This window comes from Dermacentor silvarum, chromosome 4 (genome assembly GCF_013339745.2).
Source record: "Dermacentor silvarum isolate Dsil-2018 chromosome 4, BIME_Dsil_1.4, whole genome shotgun sequence".
Classification (NCBI taxonomy): domain Eukaryota; kingdom Metazoa; phylum Arthropoda; class Arachnida; order Ixodida; family Ixodidae; genus Dermacentor; species Dermacentor silvarum.
This window is the reverse complement of record NC_051157.2, coordinates 8,654,003-8,672,579: the sequence shown is the minus strand read 5'-3', so window position 1 is coordinate 8,672,579 and position 18,577 is coordinate 8,654,003. Positions and strand designations below refer to the sequence as shown.

Sequence of the window (18,577 nt, the reverse complement as noted above, 5' to 3'; positions counted from 1 at the left end):
ACCTTACTTGTTGCAGCATATCAGATGTTATAACATACTAACGTGGGCAAAACGCTTGGAGGGTAGCCAAATGAACGTTTAATGAAAAACTTTGGCTATCACCGCCCTTGGGAGATCTCATCATTCTGCAGCCTAATGTACACTTGGAAGCCAGACATGCTAAACATTGCGCTATCGCATAACAGTAGAGGTTGGTAACATATTTGATGCAGGAAATTCCATTGGCTAGTCGGCGCATTTCCCGAGGCTGAGTTAAGCGCTGTAAAGTGTAACCGACTAGAATAAAGACAGACATAGCGTTCGTTCCTGTCTCTTTCTTTGAGCACGCGACTGTACGCATGTTGCTCGCAGTGTGGGGCAAATCGCGCTACTTTTTGTGTTTTGCTTAATTGCACAGTTAGTTGAGATTAATCAGCCCCTTTGCAAGTTTTGACTTTTCAGCGAAGCTTCCATTAAGAAAGTTGTACAGACCTCTAGGCAACAATTGAGCAGCTTCTAGCCTACTACTTGCCACGTAATAATTTGTTTGTGTGTCCTAAACAAAGCCCGCGTAACAGTAAAAAAAAAAGAAAAAAAAAACTTTGACATGCCTGCTTGTGCGCCGCGGTTGCAGAGCTCTCAAACGTGCGGCGTATGAACGAACCGTGGATGGTGGTGTTTAAAAAGTGAAAGGGAAGCGGCGCCATTTAGGCCAGTGATGTGCTTCCTTCGCGGCGGTTATTGACAGCGATAAGCAGATTAGGCAGCTCAACTGGCCAAATGCGCTATTCGTTCATATGCGGCACGTTTGAGAGCAGTGCAATCGCGGCGCGCAAGCCGAAATGTCACGTGCTTTTTTTTTTTTCATATTACGTGGGCTTTTTTTTTTTTAGGACTATCAAAAAATAAATACGTTTCAAGTAGGAAGTTGGAAGCTGCTGAATTAGATGCTTCCTAGAGCGCTCTACAACTTTAACATTCGAAGTTTTGCCCTACAGTTAGAACTTTCGTAGATGACTAATTAATCTAAAGTATTTTTGCAATTGAGCAGAATACAAAAATAGCGTGACTTGCTCCATGCAATAACCAAGAATATGCATTTGGTCGCGTTCTTCTAAAGTCGTTTGACCTAATTTTAAACCTTGGCTAAAGTTAGCTGGGACACAAAGACTGTTCTCGAGAAGGTGGCGGTTTATAGGCGCGCAAGTCTTTGTCATCATGGTCGTGTAAAGAACGTCAACGGCACACGAACGAGGCTACATGACAATGACGATAAGCCTCAAGCATGGCACATACCTAGATATAGAATGCGAATAGAATCATACGGTTGGCGGAAAACAACGTCGAAAACATCGACAACGTCCTTGCCAACAATGACAACGAAGAGACAATCGCACAAGGTTTTTCCCCTCAATCACACCCCTTTGTAGGACAGCATATACTTTTTTCCAAAACTCTTGAAATATTTTGAATGGTATCAGTAACTGAGGTGCTTAGAAATAGTTTACAACGAATTTCACTTCTCTACAAAAAACGGTCATTTAAAAAAAAAAAGATACCTTCGTGAAAATATCTCGTCAGTCACCCTTCGTCTTATATAGCGGTCTTTTGCCGAATGTTAGTCTTCGTCTGGCAACCTGTGACTTGTTGTTGACTTCGCCGAAGTGGCCGGTAACTCAGCGCTAGTTTGGCGTTCCGAAAAAAAAAAAAGCGTGCGGTATTAAAGAGTGCAGAAAGGAAAGCTACCGAAGTGCAACCCGTGCAAAATGTCATTTTGTGGACGTAGTGCGGTTCATCCGCAGCTTGAGAACACACTCGCGGACTTTGGGCGGGAACTTCGTACGCGCTCGCTGCCGGTGACCTTCGTCCAAAGTAGTGCTGCTACATCAGGCCAATGAGACTACAGCTCCGATGGTGGGTGACCGGTGCCGTTCGGAAAATAAATGCGTTTCGGCGATTTTTCGTTGTTTTCTTTTTCCTCTTTTTTTTTCAGCTAAACTTAGGGCGTCGACATATATTCCCGTTCTACCTATAATCCTGTTTATACGGTACCTAGCCCACTGACACTAAACGGTCTTTCAAAAAGTGGGATGCGTATCTCCCATTGACCCTCTAGTGCCTCAATGTAAAATTCATCATCATCTTCAGCAGCAGCAGCCTATATTTATGTCCACTGCAGACGAAGGCCTCTCCCTGCGATCTCCAATTACCCCTGTCTTGCGCTAGCTGATTTTACCCTGAGCCTGCGAATTTCCTAACTTCATCACCCCACCTGGTTTTCTGCCGTCCTCGACTGCGCTTCCCTTCTCCTGGTAGCCATTCTGTAACTCTAACGGTCCACCGGTTATCCATCCTACGCATTACAAGGCCTGCCCAGCTCAATTTTTTTTTCTCTGAATGTCAACTAGAATATGCATATCCCCGTTTGCTCTCTGATCCACACCGCTCACTTCCTGTCTCTTAACCTTAGGTTAACATTTCTCGTTCCATCACTCTTTGTGCGGTCCTTGTTTCTTTGTTAACCTCCAAGTTTCTGCCCCATATGTTAGCCCCGGTAGAATGCAATGATTGTACACTTTTCTTTTCGGCGACAGTGGTAAGCTCCCCGTCAGGATTTGGCAATGCCTGCCGTATGCACTCCAATCCAATTTTATTCTTCTGTAAATTTCCTTCTCATGATAAGGGTCCCCTGTGAGAAATTGACATAGATAAACGTACGCCTTTACAGACTCTAGAGGCTGACTGGCGATCCTAAGTTCTTGTTCCATTGCCAGGCTATTGAACATTATATGTCTTCTGCATAATAATCTTGAACCCCACTCTTACACTTCGTCGGTTAAGGTCCTCAATCATTTGTTGTAATTCGTCCCCATTGTTGCTGAATAGGACAATGTCATCTGCAAACTGAAGGTTGCTGAGATATTCGCCGTTGATCCTCACTCCTAAGCCTTCCCAGTCTAAGAGCTTGAATACTGCTTCTAAGTATGCAGAAGTATTCAAGCTATTATACTGGGAAGGCTTAGGACTGAGGATCGACGGCGAATATCTCAGCAACCTTCGGTTTCCAATGTAAAATTATTTGTGACCATTTCCGTCGTGAACCAAAACTTTTGAAATTGTTCTGCTGTAAAAGTAACTGAGGTGCTTAGAAGCAGTTTGCAACTATAGTTACGCTTCTGTACAACAAGCCGTTTAGCTTGAAAAATGGGGCGTAATTGCCTCAACTGACCTTCAATGAAAAATTAGAAGTAACGTACTGCTTCCCTCGTAAAACGGGTCAAAGCATGACGGAAAAAGCGGCACACCGGAGGCGACAAATAAAATGTTTGTGAGCACGTTTCGCCAGAGCGTCGAACACCAAGAGCATCACTACCTTCTTGCATGTGCATGCTTATGCACGTGTATTCACAAGGGCGAGTTTTACGGACCAGCTATCACATCAAGATAGATAAATAGGCGCTTATTGCGGGCTAAAGATGTACGTCTAAATGGAGGAAAGATGAATGAGTTATTGGGGCGTTAGAGAACTTTTGTCTCCCGAGAAAATGTCGACCACATTCAGGAAGAAATGAAAAGAAAATTTGTAGATTTTGCACACTTGTTGCTAGTTGCTACCCATTCCCAAACTTATTCTCGCATGAAGTGTTTAAATGTTTGGATAGAAGGCAGCACCGAACAAATCAAAGAGATGTGCCACTTTTCTGCTAAGAAGCGCTTTCGAGCATATATCAAAATGGGGCGTTTGTGTCCTATTGTGCTACAAATAGCTATAACCGCTGGCTTCTTGGCCATTCGCAATAGTTGATGAGCGCAGTTAATTTTTTTATTTAGGAATACTGCAGAGTCACTTGACTACAAGCAGGAGTGGGCACAAAGAAAAAAGAACATCAGGGAACACATCAACAACAGCAATAAGAACCAAAGACAGGAAATCAAGGCATCAAACACTGCAATTGAAACAGTACAAGAACATCTTCACCCACGCATTTTCTTCAAGTTTGTAATAAATACGTCAACACTGGGACTATCGACAATATGTTTCGGCAATTTGTTCCAAGCGCTTATGGTTCTCGGAAAAAATGAATATTTAAAAGTATCGTTTTTAGCGCTGTATTCCTTGATCATTTTCCCATTATCAAAACACGAGCTTGTGCGCAGAGTGTGGTGGGTAATGAAATTGTGATTGTTAATTTGTATTAAGTTGTTATATATTAAGTACAAATATTTTAATCTGCATTCGGCACGTATCGCTTTAAGTGTATCAAGACCGAGATAATCAATTACTTCTGTCACACTATCAGTGCCTTCATATTTGCTGCAAATGAATCGAGCCGCGGATCTTTGAACTTTTTATAACTTGACAACATTTTTCTGTCTATAAGGGTCGCATAGGCACGAAGCATACTCCAGACATGGCCGTACCAACGCTTTATATGCTGCTAGTTTCACTTTCATGGGTGCTTTTGAAAGCTTGCGTTGAATGAACCAGAGAGATTTCAAAGCCTTGGAGAATATTGTATTAATATGAAGATCCCAACTCATGTTAAAGAGCAAGCAAGCAAGGAAACAAGGTTCCGGTACCCACACTGTTTGAATGCTGCAGAAAACGAGTTCAGGGCGGAAGGAATCGCCGAAGTGTGCTGTTTTATATAAGTTCTTTGTGAACCATCCCGGACTTTCCGTACTGTGGCTGCTGCCTGCTGCTGCTGCTGCTCGTTCTTTCTCGCCGAATAGACCACACTCGGCTGCGGGAAGACGGCGTCATCTAGGAGCGATGGCTCACACTACTCCGCCCGCGGCCATGGAAGGTAGAGAGGGGAAATGAATTCTAGGGTTTGAACCACGATTTTATTATGAGAAACGCCTGGAGGACACCGGCTTAATTTTGACCACCGAGGACCTTTAACGTGCCCCAAATGCACGAGACACCGGCGTTTTAAATGCGAAGCATTTCTTGCCAGCGGCTCTGTCTGTTGCCCAGCGTGCCACAACCCCACAGCGCATGCGCGTCCCCTCCCCCTCTCTCTCCTCTCCTACGCTACCCCATTTCTCTCCGCTAGGAATCCGGAGCGGCGCGCTCGACAGGTGGTGCGACAGCTGCATACTCCGCTGGGGGCGCCACGGTAGTTCCGCGGTATGAAAATGACGGAGCGCGCGCGCCTCATTCTCTCTCCTGTGCAGCGCCGCGATGAGCGCTCGGGCCGCTGCCGCGAAACCATCTCCCACTCAAGCTCATCATCTCCCCGCTGCTTCGCATCCACACATGGTTCCCTTTAGCTGGAGATGGAGTAATTTTTTGCTTGCATTTCACCCCCATCGAAATGCGGCCGCCGCGGCCGGGATTTCATCGCTCGACCTAGTCCTTAGCAGCACAACACCATAGCCGCTAAGCCACGGTAGCGGGGGGGAAATCCGGTCTGCGCATGCGGGTCGTTGGCCGCTGGAGGAGAAAGTGAGGGGGCCGTGACGCGTAGAGTCGCGATGTGAAGGGAGAGAGGGTACCGGTGGAGATGGCCTCACGTTGCCCATGCGTTGCGCCGCCTGGCAACCGCGTGGACGGTCACATCTGCGCCTCCAGGGGAGGTCGGGTACCCCAAACAAATGGCGCAGAAAGCCAGCTTGCCTCTTTCAACCCCTATAACGGTGGCTGCGTTCAAAGGGGAATTGAATTGCAGAAGTCCTCGTTCGGGGCATCCTTGAGCCAGATGAGAAGGTGCGCGTGAACACTGCATCGCAAGCTCCCCTGTATTTAGACTGGATCTGCTGCATTCTTTCTGCATACCACACCAATCAGTCATATATGTAACCACGTTCTCAGCAGTGCAACACCAGAGACCACGGAGCCACCACTGATGGTAATTCAGATAATATTGCAAGCACCCTGCTTACACCTGATGCCTTCTTCTGTTTTATCTGCTCCTGCTTAATGGCCGATTATTCATTATTCGCAGACATGAATAAGAAGGCAAGAACCACACTGATCATATCCGAAGCAAGTGGCACTACCTTCGACTTTCCTGCCTGTGACGGCCCATTATTTCTATAGACGTTCGGCCGGCGCTAAGGTACTACTATAAGCCGTCATCCTGGCAAGTGTACCAAACGACTCCATCGCTTGCACCACCGAATCGCGGTGGAATCGCTGAGCTCTTACCGATTAAGTAGCAAATGAGTCTAACAATCTGTATATAACGGAACAAGAATTTCCCTGCCAAGGTAATCTAGCACACACCCAGAGCTTGTTATGCGTCTGCGAGGCGACAGATGCAGCTAGTGCGGTTTGTGCGTATGATTCAGATGGCTTAGTTGAGACACGAGATTTGGTTTGAACCTGCTGTATCAATATTTGCTGGTTATATCGGCTGTTCTGTAACTATGGTGCAAAAAAACGCTTTTTTTTCTTTGCTTATCTTTCTTTCTTTTTTTGAGGAGGGGGAGGGCTGTCATGCATAGTGTTACTATGCCGCTGTTCTTAACCACACCGACGCAGGTCCCTTGGCAGAGCAAAAGTGATGTCTCATTTTTTCTTGTTTTCTCACAGGGCTCGTGATGGGCGTGAACCAACCTCAACGTGTCGTCACAGCCTTTCGTGATGTCATCGAGTACACCAACCAGCGTGCGCCCGGTGACCGATACAAGATTACCCCGTTGACAACGAGGGTTTTCGACAATGACACATTCAATGTCACCAATGAAGGTAATGTCAAAGCCAGGGCCAGTAAAATGCAAAGAGTCCTCTCGCTTGATTCTGTTCTGTTCCTATAATTACCGCTATGCACTGGCTGTTTCTGATAACCACGTAGACGAGGAACCATTCGTGCCACTGTCGAAGTGAGACAAAGAATACGATTAGATTAGTGTTCATAAATTACTCCGTCTAGAAGGAGCAGATCCTATAAAGGAAGACGAACATGTTAGGTTGACAATCGTACGAATAAATTCTCCAATATTTGAATCCATATAATTTACCCCAAGAGCTAAGCGAAGTACTGTTCCAAGGAACGCAAAGGCGATCAGTTTTGAGGAATTCTGCTCAAAATTTAGGAAGTACGAGGGGGAAAAAGAAACCTAAGGGTTTATTGAATATAGAAGTACAGGCGGGGACAAAATAATACTAAATCTGCGAGTGCATGCCAAGCTGCAGACTTGCGCCCTATCACGAAGCAAGCACGTGGTGGCGAGACATGGCACTGCGCATGCGGGTCCTTTAGGGCTCGTGTGCCAGCCAATACGCCCACTGAAACTTAAAGGCGCCACCTTGCGTGCAATTATTTCATAAGAAAAAAAACGAAAAAAAAAAACGTTGATGTCAGGTTTCTAGTGATGCGAAAATACATTCATTTTGGTTACAACACGAATGCCGTCGTCAGAAGTGCGTCGTAAGAAAAGTTTGTAAGTTCAACAAATATTATTTCGAATAAGCACTTCTTTGAAAGAAATGATGACTTGAAACACAAATGCCAACATCTCCCGGGAGCGATGCAAAAGTTATGCGCATGAATGATGAGAAAAAGAATTTCATGTCCCCAAGCGAAGGTGAAAATGAGGCGACACACATGCCTATCGGCTGCGATTGCATATGGCCGCTCATTAGCATGATTCGCGCTGCTCGTCGCACCACATATTATGGCGGGAAAACTCTGCAATGGCGGCTCAACGCAACGTCAAATTGACGTTGACGAAACAGCCGTTCCTATGACTCTATATACTCACGGGATGTTCCTTCAGCAAATCAACAAGCTTACGTGGCGGCTATCTCAGAACGCCACCACGAATTTGCGGAATTGCAGGTGCATTGCAGGGGTTTCTGCGCGGTACCGTTCGCTTTCTTTTTTTTTATGTGCTTCCTTATCCCGGCACAAATTTTGAAAAACGTGACCTCTCGACAGCGAATCAGAGAACCAACATGTGAGATAAAGGTGACCGGGCAGCTGCCATGTGTGTCGAGGATAGAGCGTCAGCCTGCTGTCGGAATTGTGATGATTGCAGACGATTACGATAGGATCTCCCTTTCGGCCGTTGTGGCCTGCGACAATGCACTGCACTCTGCGCTGGCCGAAACTGATACGGCTCTGCTAGCGCAATCTTCGCAATCAAGGCGGTTCCAGCAGCAGGCTGGCAAAAGGTTGGTGTATTGGCAATGCCATGTTTCGATCGACATCAGGTGCTTGTAGGTTGGGCTAGTTAGTTTCTGTTGAAATGCACGTTGTTTACTAGCGCAAAAAACCGACGCAGGTTAAACACGTAAGGAACAAACGCTATATTTTCAATAATAATAATAATAATAATAATAATATATTATATTATTATTATTATTATTATTATTATTATTATTATTATTATTATTATTATTATTATTATTATTATTATTATTATTATTATTATTATTATTATCAGAATTAACGCTATTAATTATCATTATTAGTTGAAAGTCAAGCGTTTCACTCTTGCGTCTTTGAACTGTGTCAGTTTCTTGTGCTAGTAAATATGCATACATTAGACGCTTGCTTCGTCAGAGGGCATAAGAATGCAGTTTGGCACGGGCTCTCACATGACGTATGATTTTATTCCCGCCTGTACACATCATGTCACAGATACTTATGTCATCAGTGAAATCTGGAGTTGCAGCAACGCTGTCTTAAGGCAGATGCCGTTTTAGCGGCCGCAGACCAATGAATAATGGCACGTTGTTACTGCGAAATTGTTTTATTGTAAAATATCTACTGAGAGGTTCATGTTCATGGCTCAGCGGAGCATACGCAGAGTGGGCCCATGTGGTGCGTACTGAAAATATCGCCTCCCTTGCCTCATTGCAAAGGTGCGCGCATTAGTGACAAGTTGAAGACGTTTACAGTGTTCCCATATCTTTATTAACCCTTTATGTTCAGAACGCCGCAAAGCGTAACCGCTAGCCTTCGCTTTCGGTTGTTTGTTGACTACACTAGCTTCTCCCAGGCTTTACTTTTATTTATTTTATTCTCTCTACCTCCCTCTTTCTTTGTTCTAGTGATTTTATTTCTCTCTCCGCGCCTTGTAGTAATATATCCAATATACCGGGTGTTTCTACGAAGTAGCATTTAGGAATAGCCGTTCTGAAATAAAAGGACAGTTCTTTTGGAGACATTCCGTCAGTAGTGGCGACCACGTGGTGACAGGTGATACGTGGTAATTAGTCTCTAATTAACAAAAATACGTTAAAAACTTTTAGACTTTGAGTTTCTGCGGGCTCATCGTAATTGTGAAGTTGAAGCGAGCTCTCCGTACAAGCCATATGAAATTTCTTATCTAGAAAAGTTCGATTACCCGAGTAGCTGTGGCACGACGAATTTCGGCCATCGGAGCGCCGGAAACCGAAACTGGGATACTGCAGCAAGAACAAAGCCGCGCCCCTGGACGCGACGTTGGACCTACATCACCCAGCGGCGCCCGGTCACCGCGCGGAACTGCACAACGCTGCTGCCCGCTGATGCTTTTCTTTCAAAACGGCTATTCTTAAGTGTGGCTTAAAATCTTCATAGAAACACCCGTTATAGAACAAGCAACCAATAGCAGATAGCACACTTGACCCGGTGCACTTTTCTTATATTCTAGTATAATATAGCATTCGAGTTACCATTGTTATGAGCGAGCTGCAATGTTTGTCGTATGAATGCAGTCATAAAGTTTAGAAATGAACTTGAAGGCGTGGCGTGACTAAGCAGTGGTTCTTTTTTTTTTTTCCTACCAAATAGGGGGGAAAAACATAATTTGACGCGAAACAACAGAAGAGGACCGTGCCTTTGGCTCTTTGTGCTTTCATATGGCGTTGTCGCTTAGAATGACGCAGTGCCAATCAGCCCGCCAGTTTTCTACCAACTGGCTGCAACCGGTTTCCTCACAAGGTGTCTTGACACTGCTTTTCGCAGCCTGCGGCCAGCTGAGCTCGGGTGCGGCGCTGCTCGTGTCCCCGGACGGCGGCACGGTGCTCGAGGCCCTGGCGGCCGTCTCGGCGCGGCTGCAGGTGCCGCTGCTGAGTGCGTCGGCGGCCCGCACTCCATCGTCCCGTCTGACACGCTTCGGCCTCACACTCCGGCCGCAGGCGCACGGAGCGCTGGCCGCGCTCGTGCACGCATTGCGCTGGCCGCGCCTCTACTACATCTATGACTCCGCAGAAGGTCATTCGCTCTTTACCTTTTGGGCTCTGCGTGATTGTCTAGACACAAACGCTATCACGGAAACGGTCAGTGTTTTTATGAACACAGAAGTGCACTTTAGGCGTAATCTAATCCTGAACCTTGTCACGCTGAGGAAGACGCTCAACCTAGTATCAACGTGCGATGCGCGTGCCGCGTGTTCACGGCGGCGTCCTGCTAACTGCGATACAGCCGTGCTGTCCCAGGGCAACTCATGAGCGTCCGTACACGCGAGAGCCGATCGAAAGAAAACGAGATACTAAGAGAGTTTACGAAGGCTCGACGGTGGACACCTTGTTCGCGTCTCGACTAGCACGCGGCGAGAGAACGTCGAAAGCTTTCCGAAGGCGGCCGCAGCACTGCAACCTGCACTGCCGAAAGCGAGAGAAGAAGGAAAGATGAAAAGAGCAAGTAGAAAGACGACGAAGGCCGATAGGCTACGCCTGTACCTCTTCAGTTGCATGTTAGTGTGAATTAAGTTGTCCAATTATCTGCAACAGCCGTGACCAATGCAAAGTAACGGTCACGAGACCTCGAGAGCCGTATTCGGCTCGATGCTTCCGCAGGTTTTCAGTGCATGGTGTCGGAAGAGGACGGGCTTAGCAATTTGGAAGCAATAAAGAAAGGGTCGACCTGGTGTCCACGTGAAAGAAGGCGAGGACAACGTACATAGTGGATCAAATGACTGGATGAAATAATGCTAACTACATCTCTCTAATCTGTCTCTTTTTATTCACATATTTCGCACCTTATTCGTATTGTATTTCACGCGCAATTGCTTCAACATTGTCTTCCTTAGCGTCGACACTTGGTTGACGCTTTCTTGTTTTGATCAAGAGGCTAACTGGGCCAATCCCAGAGATAACAAATTATAGGGTGCAATATGATGCAATTATCGACTATATTGGCGCTAAATACCCCCATACCGTACACTTTACCTACTCTTCCACATTCTCGCCTATCGTTGGCACCACCGAAGCCGCTTTCCAGACACCATTGCCTCGCGCAAGCCCTGCTTAGTCCAAGCAAACTCTCTCCATTTCCCAGAAGTGTGTCATACGGCGGCTTTGCCTCAACATGTCTATATCTGCGGCAGTGCACCCTTCACAGGGGCATAATGCAATGTGGTTAATTTAACGACAGCGGCGTAATCGCCGCTGTCGTATGGATTTTTTTTTTTTTTTTTACTAGCTGCGAAGAAGAATACACTTAGTAACTGCAGTAATAGCTCTGTATTTGCCTAGTTGAGCTCTGCGCCACCAGGTGGCTGCACCGTGCAGGCCGCTTACGTTTACACATCGGCTCACTCGGTATTCCACCCGATCTGCCTGCGTTTAGCGGAATACCGGACACGCTAAAGCTCCCTATATAATGTTGGCGCTAATTATGCCCGCACCTTTAATTTTACCTACTCAAACTCCAATCCTCGCTTCTTGTATCGTTGGGACCTACATTTTCATACCTCTTGCAACTCGTTACGACGGTCTAGAGACGCGAAACGACCGTTTCTTTTCTTTTTAAGCGAAGCTTTATAGGCTCACTTGTGTCGGGGTTGGTGTGCGCGGTGTCAGCATTGGCTCGAGCGTCATCGTCTTCTTCTGCAGCTGGCTCGTTGGCGCCCCTCGGATTGCGCTCATGCTCGGCACGTGCCACTGCTCCCACGTTTGCCGTCGTCGTCTACCACAGCTGGCGCCGCTGCCGCTCATTATTCCAGCTTTCACTTCTCTTCTGTCGTCGTAATGAAGAGGCCGCGTTTGCGGGGGTATGAGCCATTGCTTACGGAGGTATGGGCCATTCATTGTCTTACATGATGGACAGATTTAATTTTGAAGCAATGCAATTTCGAAGAATCGCAAGTGGCAATGGCGGGCGAATGCTGCTAACCAGCCGCCGTGAGCACTCGAGACATCACAACAGCGACGAGCATAATTGTACAACGCAATGGAAGGAAACGTTGTACGAAAGGGAAGGAAAAGTAGAAGGAAAGGGAAGGACAAGTAGTACGAAATGGAAACAAGAGTAGTGGACAGGTAAGGAAAAGTAGTAGGTCAAGTACACGTACGGCAAGCTTTGCTTTCTCCCGTTTTCTCGACAGGGGAAGGGCTGATTAATTTTTTTTCTGGGAGTGGTTACAAGATACCTAGATCCGAGATACGACAAACCGTGTGAAGTCAGCTAAGAAGACATTTTCTTCAACACAAGAATTTAGAAAGGGTTGGCCACATTGCACTGGTCAAGCTGCACCTCGAGGTACCTCCCGGGCTGCCTTAAAAGGAAGCTGAAGAGGTTTTTAAATTAGAAGATTTACGGGGGTCTGGAAGGCTGACACGGTATAATTTGCGCTCGTCCTGTTCTCTCGTTCTTGTCCGTGTCTTCTAGCGCTATGACCCCCTCTGATAATTCAACTCCTGCAGTTATTTTCTCGATTATGCGCGTACAGGCGCCGCAATCGCTGATAAAATTTTCGTTAAAGCTCCAACACCTCCTCGCGCCAATTGTAGCGGCGAAAGACCGGGCGCGAGGATGACGTCAGTACAGGGGTCATGTGAGCGCTCTATTCAAATCACGCTCCTCCTCGATACCTAACATGAGGTCACGATCGTCTTCGCCATCAGAACGACCTGCAGCGTCTCCCGCAGACGCTGCGGCTTGTTTTTGCTAAATTAAAGCAACTAGCGGTGACTTCTGGCCTGCTAAATTATGATTTTCGGTTTAAGGGGGTGACAAACTATAACAGTACATTGAAAGCTCACTTTTATTTTCTTTCAAGTGCTTCAGTGCTTTTAAGCAACGCTCCTTTTCGAGATCAGGTTAAGGAAAGGTTGGACTTAATTATAAGGTTTGTTTAGGGAACACGTTAAAGCATCGAAAAGGTTAGAGCAAAAGATAAGTATAACGTTGGTGTGTTAATACGGGTCTTAGACGTGCAAGAAAACAAATATATGCCTATGCTAACTTCAAATGAGCTCCTCTGAAGAAAGGTGTATATTTTCGAAATCTATGTGCGCATCTTTTGTGAATGACTGGCTGCAGTCTTTCAAAATTTATAAGCGCGATCCTTGTTTTTCCTTTCTTCTCGCACAGCATGTGTTTCGCGTAGCATGTGTTGTTTCTAAGATACGTCAATGACTATTTTAATGCACCCAGAGATAATGCTAACGTTCATCATATTTAAATTTCTCTTATTAGCGACACCATCAAACATGTTCAGCTTATAAAAATTTACCCAACTTTCTATTCTCGTGAAGGAAGACTTAAGCCGTAGTTATGCCCACGTGCGTATAAGTGCCCCTCGTCGAGACACGCTTGCCCGGAATTTCACACTAATACGCGGCGTCCGTCATTGCTTTGCGCATACTGTCTGATTCAATGATTTCATGCGAATCATCCCTGCGCATTCGGTTTACTCTGACCAGGACGGCTAACATGCGGCAGGCCTAAACAGCTTCGCGGGGTTCCTTGAACTTCCTTCGTCATACGCGGCTTAGGCCTACAAAGGATGTCTTCTATCGAATATGAACTTTCTTTGGCTATGCGATGCTTTCGCCCCCCTCTCGACATTCCGCTGCACTGTTTGCAACGGCCGCGATCGCACTTCTCCATTCGCCTTTATTGTTAACGACGCACGAGTGAACAATCACGTAAGAAAATGCCAACCTGTGCGATTCTTTTTTTCGGTGTTGTTTATTTGTTGCTTCTTTCTACATTTTTTTTAATTCTCGTGATCCAAGAATTTAAGGAAATAACGCGCCTCACCCATATTTGCCCCTTTTTAACTGATGAAATGATTTCTTTCCGTGAAATCGATGGTTCGACGATAATTCGTCCGGTCGGGAGGAGGCATATTGAGAAAGAAAACAGAGAAACGCCGACCAAAGAGTCTGTGCGTATTTTTGGTCGGCGTTTCTCTGTTTTCATATCCGACCATGTTGCACGCTTTAATTCGCAACTCTGGGTAGATCATGACGGAGTCCTATCTGCACTTATTAAAATAGCGCGGAAGACGGCGGCAACAGAACGACACAAGACGATCACTGTGCTGGTGCTGTTCGTGTTGGCGTCATCTTGCGCGCTGTTTAAAGCGTCCATCCATTCCAACTAGAGCTCAACTTTACGTGACATCCTTGGCTTCATCTCGCGCTTCACTGCAGGTCTGGACAGGCTGCAGGAGATACTGGCCGCGCTGCCCGCCGACTACCCTTTGGAGGTGCAGCACGTGCGGCGAATACGCGGCGAGAAGGCTGCCCTCGAATTTCTCCAGGAGCGCGAGAACGAACACTGGGACACGGACAAGTTCGTGCTGCTCGACTGCAGCATAGAGACCGCGCGCCGAATTGTGCAGTACGCGTACGGCAAGCGGCGAGCCTACTACACTTTCCTCTACGCGCGATACGTGAGTGCCCGTGGAGCAGTGGCGAGGGTGCCGCATCTCTACCCTCCCCTTAGATTAATGGACGAGCAGCGATCCCTCGTACAAATATTGGTCTGATACACGGCAACGAAACCTCACTTCATTCATTCATTCATTCATTCATTCATTCATTCATTCATTCATTCATTCATTCATTCATTCATTCATTCATTCATTCATTCATTTAATTTATTAGACCACGGCCCTGCACAAAGCCGTACATAGAAACTTAAGACAAACGTGCAGTAAACGGATGTTCGATGGTTGATAAAAAGTCATCTAGTGGCAATTGGCGTGTTAGTATCAGCAAGTGCTGTGCTCGCCATTGCTTTTGTATGGTGATCTTTTCAGTATGCGTACGCGTTGTCAACTTCCAATTATTGCGTTAGTTCTTGCTGCATGATGTCTGTCTCTCACGTTTGAATGCTCACTCACTTTCGTCTTCGTGCTGCTTCGTGTTCCCGCTCCTGCAGTGTCTCGCAATCAGACCGCATCATATGAAAATAAACAAAATAAATTAGCGTCTTTGTTACGCTCCTTTTAAAGTGGACGTAACACACGCGACAGTATTTGTCGGGCACGATTGGAGCATGCTTGTGCTGCGGCAGCATTCGCAGTCGTGCGCGTGCATAGTGGCTGTAGGCTTTGCCTATATTTAGACTAACGAAAGCAAGTTGCTGCTTTGTATGAGTTTCTCTTGAAACACAGTTCATGGCAGCAAACATGTGGTCCGAGATAATCAAGTGTTACTGATGCTGACATTAGGGCTCATCAATGCACGTATCGATTATGAGGGATTAGCCAAGAGTCGAATGCTTAGCATAAATGGGAAAAAAATCTGTTATAATAAGCATTTTACCACTGTCATAAAGATGGCCAAAATAAGGGACGAAGGAAAATATAAATTTAAGAGCAATACAAGCATAATTATCAGATAAGCTTTCCACTTTCCCCCCAGGTGGTCCAAATTTCCGGAGTCCCCCACTACGGCGTGCCTCATAATCAGAACTGGTTTTGGCACGTAAAACCCCATAATTTAATTTTAAATTTTCCACTTTCCCGTTCTAGTTTGCCAATACTTTTACACACATACTTTATTTATCGGCCGTTTACATTTCCCCAGTTTACAGTCGCAAACCACCACATTATGAAATGAAGTACTAAGAACTCCGCTTTAAAGTTGTGTTTGACTTATCTGTCCGCCTATTCTTGGGCACAGCTGCAGAAATGTTTTCCTCCGCATTCCCGTGCTATCTTATTGGTTACCGGTCGGTCGTGCCTCTGTATTCTTGTGCCATCTTCTTATAGCGAAGCTTTTTTGCCGAGTTCGAGACACTTTTTCGCACGAATCTGGCCTCCAATGCCGAACGCGTTTAACGGGATGGCGCCATCTAGGAAAGGTGCAGCGAAGTTTGCCGTTTCAAGCATAGAGTTTCCTACATGGAACGCTGGCGCCGAGATCGTTCAGCCGCCCTGGGGATGATGGGAATCATACGTGGATTTGTTTGGTCTCCGTGCTTGGTGCTTCAGGCGTTCTTGTGGCTTCGTTTACTGCGCTTTATCTGGGCCTAAATTGACCAAAAGTTCCAAGCAATTTGTACTTTTTTTATAGCAGAGGGTAATAAGACCCTGCAAGCACGCATAATCGCTGCTAATTGCACTGGTTACGCAGGTCCACACGCCTGTGGCGTAATGGTTTCAATATCGGGTTTCTGTGATAGACGTCCTGTGTTCGAATCCTGCCGTAGGACAATTTTAATGACGTTTACTTGATTATTTATAACGCTGTACTTTGTTAAAGTGATCACTTGGCAATGTTGCGAAGTCATTTACATAGATTTACCTAAACTTCGTCCTGTTGGCTTCAAGAGGCTTTGTGACTGTACAAATTCATCATTTTGAGCAAGGTACGGTGTTATAAACAGTTAAATAAACAATAATAGAATTGTCCGACGGAACGATTCCAAAACAGGATCTCTAGCGCCCAAGCATTGAAACCATGACGCCATGGACGCATGTGTCGACAAGCAGCTTAGCCAGCGCGTTCAGACGCGTGGCGCGTTTCGATCCGCATTTGCACTTGAAGGAACCGACGGATACGACAGAAAATTTAAACAAATAATATATGATGTACTTCACGTAAGTATGTCTTTATCATATACAGCCTGTCTATAATTTTCTGCAAACAAAATCATATCGTCGTTATAACATGCTGCGTTTACGTAAATGGCAACTAGAGTTAAGTCTGCCAGTTTTTTTTAACGTCTCTGTTTCTTGTTTTGTTGCTAAATTACTATTTTTCGCGTGGTCTACGTATTTTGACGTTTTCGATAAAATTCACAATTCATTAAATTACCTTATTTTTTGTTTCTGCTTGTAGAAACCACTCAATGTTTGACGAATCCCCTATTGTGCTTATGCACCATAGGCCTTCAAGTTATTCACAAAATCATGAACGATGATGCTGCTTGCCGCTACGTAATTGCAAACAAGTGCGATCACACGTGTGTGGGGTACGCCGCTTTCGCAAAAGGTCAGCACCAGGGTGTCTTGCCCGCAGACGCTTCCCGATGACTGGAAGGACACCCAAGTGTACGACCAGAGCAAAGTCGTGGCGCTGCGCATTCTCCACGAGGATGCCAGCGGCCACCACAGCGCCGTGAGGGCGGCCAGCAGGGACTCGTACTACAGCTCCTCCGAGAGCATCACGGTGAGCGATCGCCCGCATGCCCCACCGAACAAGCTTTAGTGCCGCCCCGTGTGATTCGTATATGACTACGTACATCTGCAGTTTCCTAAAAATCGGTAAATTAAGTTATGCTCCCGTATTACCAGAAATGTCAGTCTTGCTGTGAGTGCTCCAGAAAACAAAATAAACAGGCTAGCTCCTCGTGGTGTCTTGAGATTCGCACAGCATATACTCGGGGATATTTATTACTTTATCGACAAACAAGGCTTGCAGTACATCCAAAAGGAACCAAAAGCTCAAACACTTTCTGAACGAAAATGGCCCCAAAATGCTATAGGAGGCCGTGACTTACCGCCGCTAACGCACCGGCGCTAAGGTAAGGCACGAAATTCGAAAAGGACGGCCTCGTCCTTCATTTTTTCCGACCAGCCGTTTTTCGCCAAATAAATGCAGATTGAGTCTTAAGTCGTTCACCAGACCATACTAATATTGTTATAGACTATATATTGTTCAAAGGCGTCTCGCATATATAGTAGACTGCGCTACATCATTATCGTTGCTTGTGCCTCACCTATGCAGGAAGAGGAGGCTCTGGCGTATGACGCGACACTTGTGGTGAGCGACACGCTGACGCGGCTGTCACGCGAGCGGCCCGAGCTGGGGCTCGAGCTCTACCAAGACGCCACATCGGGCCAGAGCTCGCAGTGCTACGGCTCGCCGCTCGTGCCCTACAAGCACGGGCAGGCCATCGCCGAGCTGCTCAAGAAGGTCAGTCCCACTTGCTTCGGCGGTCCGTCGGCGAAGAGGTCCCGCCGTGTCCAGCCCAGCTCTGGCGCACTTTTCCGTAGCTGCTCAACCACGAACACAACCAACTCTGCCGACAGCTGCAAAGCTTAGCGCGAGCGAATGTTTTGCGAAGCGATATTTGCGAGAGTCTTCCCTTATTTAAATAACAGTACATAACATAGGAATGACTGTACATAGAGAAACTCTCCCAATAGGCAGCTGGTGATCCGATTTCAGCAAGAATAATCTGAGAGAAAACATCAAGTTGTCGTAGCGCCTCCCTTGTTTCGCCTCGTCTGTGTTAGTCCTCCTCCTTTTTGCTGATGCCACGAAGGCACCAACAACCCCGTTTCCTTCTGTCACTCGTAAAGCAACCTCTGCAAAATGCAGTTTAAACTGCGTGGTTCAGGAGTGATGAGTGGAAAAGTGACGTTAGGCATGGCTTACACGGTCGTCGTTTCTGTGTGCCGCCTCGTTTCGCATCCTGTACCCTAACTATTTACGCTATTGGTTGGCTATTTGAGTCGCCAAAATAAAAAG

General features: G+C 46.3%; 1 protein-coding gene across 1 annotated transcript in view; it reads left to right on the top strand.

Annotated features, from left to right (window-relative positions):
• LOC119449404 (glutamate receptor 3-like) overlaps positions 1-18,577 on the top strand; it is a 48,414-nt gene that overhangs the window by 8,817 nt on the left and 21,020 nt on the right. The window contains exons 2-6 of the mRNA XM_037712573.2: positions 6,521-6,676; positions 9,885-10,133; positions 14,303-14,544; positions 17,123-17,272; positions 17,831-18,019. Of these exons, the coding sequence (XP_037568501.1) occupies positions 6,521-6,676; positions 9,885-10,133; positions 14,303-14,544; positions 17,123-17,272; positions 17,831-18,019 (986 nt within the window). The remainder of the gene's footprint in view (positions 1-6,520; positions 6,677-9,884; positions 10,134-14,302; positions 14,545-17,122; positions 17,273-17,830; positions 18,020-18,577) is intronic.